Source organism: Quercus suber, unplaced genomic scaffold (genome assembly GCF_002906115.3).
Source record: "Quercus suber isolate HL8 unplaced genomic scaffold, Cork oak 2.0 scaffold_1034, whole genome shotgun sequence".
In the NCBI taxonomy this organism is placed as follows: domain Eukaryota; kingdom Viridiplantae; phylum Streptophyta; class Magnoliopsida; order Fagales; family Fagaceae; genus Quercus; species Quercus suber.
Window position 1 is genome coordinate 82,121 of NW_027070445.1, and position 9,550 is coordinate 91,670.

The window sequence follows — 9,550 nt, forward strand, 5'->3', positions numbered from 1 at the left end:
TGTTAATCTTAAAACTTAGAAAAAAATCATTTAAATATTAATAATTTATAAATAAAATTAATCAAATGGGAGATCAATTGATGAATGATTACTTGGCCGTATACATTGAAAAAGATGCAACTTATAGGATTGATAATTTTTTTTTCTCCTCTCATAGGAGTGTTTCTTCTCACCAAGGGTGAGCCCTCCTTTCTCTTATCCTCTGACTGGGGCTCTACCTGCAGAGAGAAAGAGTAGACGTCGCCGTAGCCTTTCTTCCTCATATGGTATATCTTCATCCCCTCCTTCCCTTCTTCCTACATGGATTCTGACTTCATTGAACGGATCCAAAACATTTCACTTACATCTGAAGAGGAGGAGCCTATCACCATTTGAGTGGCCCGTAGGGACAAGATTCATGAGGAATACTCCCTTAGCCTCATCGGGAAGTTCATGACCACTTGCCCATTCAACACGAGAGAAACCTCCTACGATTTGTGTGGAAAATGGGTAGCAACCTAAAAATTGTAGACGTGGGGGAAGGCCTGTTTCAGTTCAGGTTCTCGTTGGAAAGCCAATTACAATGGGTGTGGGACAATGGATTGTGGAGCTTTGAGAATAATATGTTGGTGTTGCAGAGATGGGAGAAGGGTTTAGCCAGGATAGTACGGTTCAGGAGTTTGCCGATGTGGGTCCAAGTATGGGGTCTGCCCTTCGACCTAATCAACGAGGAAGTGGGATTGGATGTTGGTTGGGGTATCGGGTGCGTGGTGGAAGCAGACTGCAAGGCTCTCATGTCGAACCAAGCTCGCTTTTTGCGGATTCGGGTGGAGATACCACTTGAGAAACCGTTACGAAGGGGTGGTCAGGTGGTAAGTCCGGAAGGTGACCAAGTCAGGGTGGCATACAAGTACGAAAGGCTCGTTGGAATGTGTTTTCAGTGCAGTAGAGTGGGTCACGATGTGAACTGATGCCCTTACCCGTACGAGGGAACCACAAAAAGCATGCCATACGGAGAATGGCTTTGCGCGGGCTTTCGAACAAAACCAGGGGGTCCATGGAGTACTGAGGACAGCCCTTCACGGCACAGCCTAGCGCCAACGACTCTGACATCGCCAAGGGACCCATAGGTCACGAAAACTCCAAGGTTGACTCTGAGTGATGTGACCGGCGCAGTAAACGTAGACACCTGCGAAGGCGAAAAAACCGGGATTCAAGGGACTGAAAAAGATGGATTTTCTCCACGAATCATGCAAAAGTCACCACCAGACCCTGACACCTTGAAACCCAACCACAGGGAAACCGACCCTACACTGAAACAAACTAGCCAACCCCATGACAGCCCACACCAACACTTTATGGGTTCAGATATACCAATAGGAGACATTTTCACAGTACCTATATTGCATAGTATGGATAAGCATGATACTAAAGGCGGTCACGTGACTCAATCCGTGCCAAATGAGAAACCATATCTACGTGCATGGGAGAAAGGGTCGGCTAGTAATTTTCCACAAAAAGCAACTATGTGGAAAATAACTCCACTAATCCAAAGCAATGAAAAAAAAGACAAACCCACTAACTCACTGACTCGGGTTGGTACAAAGAGAGTTGAACAAGACCACTAGCATAAATATGGTTCTAACTCAGAGAAGGTGAAGAATAAGCGGCATAAGGTTTTGGCTGATGAAACTAAACTAACCACTCCAATGGCGGTGGTTGCCTATTAGCCTCGCCGAACACCATGATCATTATGAGTTGGAATTGCCGGGGGATTGAGAACCACAAGGCAATTAAGGTACTTACCGATTTGGTAAGAAAAAAAGGACCCACAATTTTGTTTCTTATGGAAACAAAATTGACAGTAAGTGAGATGCAGTCCGTTAAAACAAAGCTGGAATTTCCCTCGATGCTGGTTGTGCCTAGTGTGAAGCGCAGTGGTGGGCTTGCTTTGCTTTGGAAGAATGAGGTGGTGATCTCTACCCAAACCTGCTCCCCCAATCACATCGATGTCCATATTTCTTCTCCATTGCACCTACTTTGGAGATTGTCAGGGGTTTATGGGCACCTTGAAGAAAGGCTAAAGAGTGAGACGTGGCGTTTGATGAGGCATCTACAGGGCTGGGCATCACTCCCTTGGGTGTGTCTCGGCGATTTCAATGAAATCCTTAACTTCGATGAGAGGAATGGCCGAATCCCAAAACTGCTACGGCCCATGTAGGATTTCCAAATTGCACTTCTTCACTGTGGGCTAGTGGACTTAGGCTTTCGAGGTTATAGATACACATGGAGGAACGGAAGACCGGAGGGGGGGGGGTGGGGAGGCTTTATGGAGCAACGGCTTGATTGGGTTTGTGCATCGAAGGATTGGCATGAGCTTTACCCACAGGTGAAAGTACTTCACATGACAACGGCTTATTCTGACCACGACCCCATTCTGCTAACTACTGAGCCCATTAGTTTACGCCATCACCGAAAAACAAAGATACAACATTTTGAGGAGAAGTGGATGGCCCACCCATAGTGTGAAGAGTAGATTAGAAGCTCTTGGACAAAAAGTCAACCTATTGGAAGCCCTATGTTCTGTTTATTTGAAAAAATAAAAAGGTGTAGGATGGACCTCGTGGCTTGGAGTAGATATACCTTTGGAAACACCTGAGACCGGTTAAACGCCAAATAGGGTGAGCTGGAGGAGCTAAGGGCAACAGGCTTCGGGGAAAACTTGGACAAGATAATGAAGATATCATGCAATAATTTAAAAATATGAAACATCGTAAAAAGTAATTGTAAAATTTTATATATTTCAATTATTTTATTTATTTATTTTGTTTTTTGCTATGTTGATATATTCAAGTTCTCTTTTGTTTAAAATTTTTATAATTTATGTTTCTTATTAACCCACTAAAAAATAATCCTGAAGTCGCCACTGTAGTCGACTATTAAAGATCAGACTTATTCAATTAGTTTTATTTCTAATTTGAGCTTAATTGCCAAACAATATTACATATTCAAGTTTTGCTCAGTTTATCATCAAATAAGCTCGAGCTACGAATTATTTTATTATTTTATTCTTTTTCATTATGTAGTAAAATTGTAAAACTATGACTAAAATTTTATACTTCTTTACAAACCTATGATTTTTTTGCTATGAATGGATTGTTTATATTATTAATAAACTACAATAATAATTTGATATCATATGAGCTTGTTTACAAACTTACAAGATCCAATTTTAAGCCTATATAACTATATTCTTAGACAAATATGCATATAAACATGTAATATTATATATATTTAAATCGAGTCTTATGTTCACAAACTTGTTTATGAACATAATATATTTGAGCATGACTTGTTTAATAGTTGAGCTCGAACTTGGGTTTGAATTTGACCTGTTTATGCTAAACAAATGAACATAAATAAATTTTTTCTCGAGTTGAACTTAAGTTGTTCATAAACATCTTAGTTTCATTTATAGCCTTAGATGGAAAGGTATAATAATTGGGTCCAACTATCCTCCCATTTAAAATCTTCACATTCTCTCCCATTTTTTTTTCTGGATGATGCACAAGCAACAAATAAAAAATATTAAGGTAAGTAACAAGCCACATCATGACACAATTTATTTCCCCCTAAACTACACAATTTATTTCTTTGCTATGCCTTTCTCTTAGGATTTTCTAGTCCTTCCCGTAAAAAAGAGTGATACGAGTGTTAAGTACAAGAGATAACTTAATCTTACTCATCTAAGATACAAGAGATACAAAGTTTAGAAAACTTTGTTTCAATGGCTATCCAAGGTACACAAGTACCAACGTACACAAAACACACACTATTTTTGTATTTTCTGATTTTTCAATTTTTTTTAATTTTTATATGAAAAACAAAAATAAGCAAAACTGAAAATAAGCAAACAAAAACATGTTAAGCAAAGCAAAGCATAAAACTAGACTGACTCAAAACAGTAAAACAAAACACACAAGTAATGCGACAAACAAAAACAAGAAGATAGAAGAAAGTGATAGAATCACTTGGAGCTCTTTTCCTTCCACACCTTGGAAGAACTTTTCCGTTGATTAAACCCTTGAATCGGCGGTGAGGGGGAAGAATTGAAATCATTCACTCTCTCTCTCTCTCTCTCTCTCTCTCTCTCTCTCTCTCTCTCTCTCTCTCTCTCTCTCTCTCTCTCTCTCTCTCTCTCTCTCTCTCTCTCTCTCTCTCTCTCTCTCTCTCAGGCAAACCCTTACGGTCTCAAGGGGATGTCTTAAACTAGACGAGACATTATTATGACTATCACAAGGGGAAAATTATTATAAATATAAAAAATAATTAATTAAAGACCTTAATAAAGAAATTTTCCCAAAAGTAGCATTGGTCATGGTCAAAAGTAATGAGTATTAATCCTTGTGATGATTTTTTTAGATTTTCAATTTTCACGTGATTTCGTTACATTCTTTAATGATTTTTACTAAAAGCATGTTTGGTACACTATAATAGATGTTGTAATGTAATAGCTATTCTTAAGGAGTAGCTATTCAATTGTTTGATTATGCTTTTACTACAGTGAATACTCATTTCTAATGAATAGCTATTCTTTAAAATGAGGAATAACTATTCCTTATCAAAAGCTATGTAATAACTATTTCTTAATCTATTCGGTACTCTTTTAAAACAAAATTCCTAAAATGCCCACACAAAAAACTGCTGCTGCTTCTTGCTAAATTAGGTTCTCTTTATATAGAAATTAAAAGGTATGTAAAGTTATGTGGCTGATTTTCACCTATTAAACTTAAAATTTCCAACAAAATATGTTCATTTTGCTAAGATCACCCACAGTGGATTAACATCCAGAAATTTCTAGAACAAAACCCATATATATCAATCAAAATTCAAGTCTCCAAAATGCTTTAAAACTATCCATATTTGTATGATAAGCAATTGTTCTTGGTAGATTCTAGAACTCTTATTTGCCAAACCCTTTTTAAATCAAGACTATTATAGTTCCATGCCAAATAAAAAAAAATAATATTTTGAAACTTTGTTATCATATCATGAACATCATGCTATTTAAACATTTATGGAGTTATAAATTTTGAACAAAGGAGACGTATATTAATTTTTTTTTTTCAATTTATACATAATAAATTGTTAAGCTAGAGCTATAAAAATTACAAATATAAATTTATAAGTAAGGGTAATTTAGTAAATTGGACTTAAACATAATTTCATTTATGGTTTTATTCATGCGTTGTCACCAAACAAATGAATAGTAATAGTTATTCTATTTCAGCTTATTGTATTTCTTGTAATACTAACTCCTAATAGTGGGTTCCAGTTAGCTCAACTGATAAAATCTCTGATGGTTATATAAGAGATTTGGGGTTCATCCCACCTACACCAAAAATTGATTGATTTTTTGGTCTGATAATAAAGAGCTATCATCAAGAGCGGACGTCATAAGTTAAAACTCTTTAAAAAAAAAAAAAAAAAACTCCTAATACATTGTAATCATCATTACATTGTACCAAATGTGCCCTAATACTTTTCAATTCATGGATTTTTTGCGTGTTGATTTCTAATGGTCTCTTTGTATAAGAAAGTCTGTGCTATGGGTTCTCCATCATTCTCTCTCCCTCTCCGCTGCAGATTGCCAAGAAATCTTGGTTGAAACCATTTAGAAAGTCTTGCCACTCAAGGCTTGGAAATCAAGGTCGCAATTTAGTCCTCGAAGTTGATGACACCTATTCAACCCCAAAACATAATCGCCATAAAACCATAACTAATTCCGGAGAAGACGAAGACGACAACAATATGAATGATTAGATTTATAATCAAAGTCGTCTGATCACTTGCTTCTACTTCTCTTTTAAGATGAAAACATTTTCTTCTTACTCCAATATTAGTTGTCAAACTTGGAATCACAAATGATGACATTATTGCCTGCATTTTCTTTTTTAAGCGAAAATTTTGGAAAGATTTGTGATTTTGTTGGGTGAAAACTTGTGAATTGTTGATTGGTGGAGAGAAATGTTGAAACTGGGGAAGGTTGGAAAAGGGAAAAAAATTCATATTTGTGGAGAGAGAAAATATAATAAAAAACTAAAATAATATTTAAATAGAAAGGAGAATTAATAGAAAGTATATGAATAGTGAGATAGTTTAGTTTTTGGGCAAACTATATATTTAGTCCTTAACTTTTACAATATATTTTAATTTGATCTTTAACCTTTCAATTGTGTCAATTTGATCCCTAACTTTTTAGTATCGTGTCAACTTAATCCCTGTCATTATATATTGGATGAAAATTGCTTATATGACAAATGGCTGAAATAAAATTTTAGTTTATTTTCACATCAACAGAAGCTAATTTTTTATTTTGGCCATTAGACACGTCATCAATTTTTAGCTAAAAGATAACTGCAGATAATAGTGAAATTATTTGGAGTTTGTTCCGTGGTTTTTCCCTTCAAAGAGAAAGGGTTTTCCATATAAATATTTGTGTTCTTGTGTGTGATTGCTATTTTGTATTGCTAATATTTATGATAATATTATTTAGGACCCAATAATATGGTGTATAGAATATGAACCAAATACGTAGTTTACCCTTAGTTTTTTTTTCTTTGGAAAATGAACAGTGAGATAACTAAAATGGAAAAAGTGGAGTTTCTAATTAAAATTTAGCTAAAAGTATTGAGGTTGATATGGATGATCTAATGCCAAATCCTAGTTGCTTCTATGGCCATTCTGCTTGGGCACTTTTGGAGTAGTTGCTTTCAGTTTTGCATTCACTTTCTCCTGTTCGCTTTCCATACTTCATAGGAGAAATTAGAATATAGTCTTAAATATACGATGGGTTTGACATCCTATAATAATTTCTTATAGCATATTTGTTAAAGATGAGACAAAAAAAAAAGTGAGGATAAGAGTTAACTTATTTATTAAATGTGAGACAAAAGATAAACACTAGCTTATTTGAAGAAGTGAAACTTTATTCTCTTTAAATCTTTATATTGTCTAGTAAAATCTTTTGATGTGATGTCATATTATATAGGCATTGCAATAGATATGATAGAACTTTAACTTATGAAATTTTTTCCATGATAATTGTTATTATTATTATGCCTAAATACTAATTGGTTTTTAACATATTACTAGATTTGAATCCCAAATATATTGCTCAACAACAAAAAAACTTTACTAATTAAGCTAATTAGAATCCACAAATTTTTTTAAGAGAATACACTGAACAAATTTGATTTTTACTACCATTTTATTTTCAAGATTATCTATAAGTAAATGTACATGATAATGCCCCTATAAGATAAGGATAGAGCACACATGATCCGACCCTATATCCCATCATGCTACCATTCCTATGCACAATCCTCTGTGAAGTAATTGCCGTCGGTTCTACCGAGACATGCACTCTCCTATTTCCTCTCCACTTCAGACAAGAAATTAGAATTTGTTGAAGTGGGCTTGCGTGTGGCTTGAATTGCCACAAGCCCAAGTTGACCGAATCCTATTTGTAATAGGAAACCTCTTCTGCCGACTTTGACATATATATAAATATATATATTTTAGGTTATGAGATGTAGAAGCAGCCGTGGAATTAGAGAATTCCAATTAACCTAGTGAGCAGCCGCATGAGAGAAAAATAGAGAAAAGAGAGGCAGCCAGCTTCTATTCTTATTGTTTCTGTGAGAGAGTGCTAGGTTGTAATTGGGATTTGGGTTTCTTGAGAGTGTTATTGTGCACTATTGTATCTCCCTATTTTTTTTATAGTGAAATTTCTCCGTCGTCTCCGTGGAGGTAGGCAGTTTGCCGAACCACGTAAATTCTTGAGTTTTGTGTGTGCTTGTTATTTAATTTTCGCTTATTTACTGTTATTGATTGGAGTCCTGAGGTGCTATCTGCACAACAAGTGGTATCAGAGCTAAGGTTAGGATTCAATCCTTTGAATACAGTAAAGATGTCAAGCACAAAGTATGATGTAGAGAAGTTTTGTGGCAAGGGAAATTTTTCTCTTTGGCAAAGGCGGATGAAGGATCTCCTAATTCAACAAGGAGTTCACAAGGCCTTGATTGGGAAGGAGAAGAAACCGGAAACGATGAAGGATGTAGAATGGGTAGAGATGGATGAGAAAGCAGCTAGCGCTATTCGTCTAAACCTAGGTGATGAGGTCATTCACAACATCCTAGAAGCAAAGACCGCGAAGGAGGTTTGGGAAAAACTAGAAGGTCTTTATATGAGAAAGAACTTGACGAACAAGTTGTACGTGAAGAAGCAACTGTATAGTTTGCATATGAAGGAAGGTTCAGATCTGTTGGAGCATCTCAACACATTTAACATGTTGAACACCCAACTGTCAAGTTTTGGGGTGAATTATGAGGACGAAGATAAAGCATTACTCTTGTTAGCGTCGCTTCCTACTTCTTTTAATCATCTAGTGACTACGTTGATGTACGGGAAAGAGACTATAGTACTCGAGAAGGTGACTAGTGCTCTCTTGTCACACATAAAGATGAAGCAAGATGGTGATGGTTCTCAAGCTGATGGACTTATTGTAAAGTCTGAGTCAAGTAATAGAGGTAGAAGCAGGTCAAGAGGACGAAACTCCAACAGGAACATATCATAGTCTAAATCATGTGCAAAGAAAGATGTAGAGTGCTTTTATTGTCACAAGAAAGGGCACTACAAGAATCAGTGTAAAGAATTGAAAGAGCATTTAGAGGAGAAGAAGAATGGAAAGAAGCCCCTAGAATCAGCTAGTGTTGCTGAAGAAACATCAGATGAGAGTGAAGCTGGTGCAGATTTACTTTCAGTTTCATCAAGTAACAACGTTCTATTGGAATCTTGGGTTTTAGATTCAGCATGCTCTTATCATATGACTCCAAAGAAAGATTGGTTTGACACGTATAAGCCTTACAACGGTGGTATGGTCCAAATGGGTAATGATGCTACATGCCCGGTTATTGGGATTGGTACCGTGAAGATCAAGATGTTTGATGGAGTTGTGAGAGTTCTTAGTAATGTCAGACATGTTCCAGATCTTAGAAAGAATTTGATTTCTTTAGGAGTATTGGATGATTTGGGCTATTCATACTCATCAAAGGGTGGAATCATGAAGATTACCAAAGGTGCTTTGATGGTGATGAAAGGACAGAAAGTAAGCACGCTTTACAGATTGATTGGGAACACAGTTGTAGGAAGAGTTGCAGTCACCACTCCAATAGAGTCCAGCACTGACGACACAAAATTATGGCATATGCGACTTGGCCATATTGGTGAACGTGGTATGTTAGAGCTGCACAAGAGAAATTTATTGAAAGGGGTGAAGACATGCAAGCTAGACTTCTGCAAGTATTGTTGTATGGGAAGCAGCATAGAGTCAGTTTCAAGACAGGCTCTCATACAAGTAAGGGTGTTCTTGACTACATTCATTCAGATGTTTGGGGTCCAGTATCAGTTTCTTCTCATAGCGGTGCTCAGTATTTTGTCAGTTTCATTGATGACTACTCTAGAAAGGTATGGATTTATTTTATGAAGCATAAGTCTGATGTGTTTGGCA

General features: G+C 36.4%; 1 protein-coding gene across 1 annotated transcript; it reads left to right on the plus strand.

The window, feature by feature from the left end:
* The first annotated feature begins 485 nt into the window (after positions 1 to 485).
* On the plus strand, positions 486 to 950 carry LOC111984611 (uncharacterized). Its single transcript, XM_024016229.1, has one exon. It carries the CDS (start codon positions 486 to 488, stop codon positions 948 to 950), a length of 465 nt encoding a protein of 154 aa, XP_023871997.1.
* Positions 951 to 9,550: the final 8,600 nt, after the last annotated feature.

Bases quoted from the DNA above. Each gene is read 5' to 3' on its own strand.
- LOC111984611 (XM_024016229.1), top strand. From the start codon at position 486: ATGGGTAGCAACCTAAAAATTGTAGACGTGGGGGAAGGCCTGTTTCAG.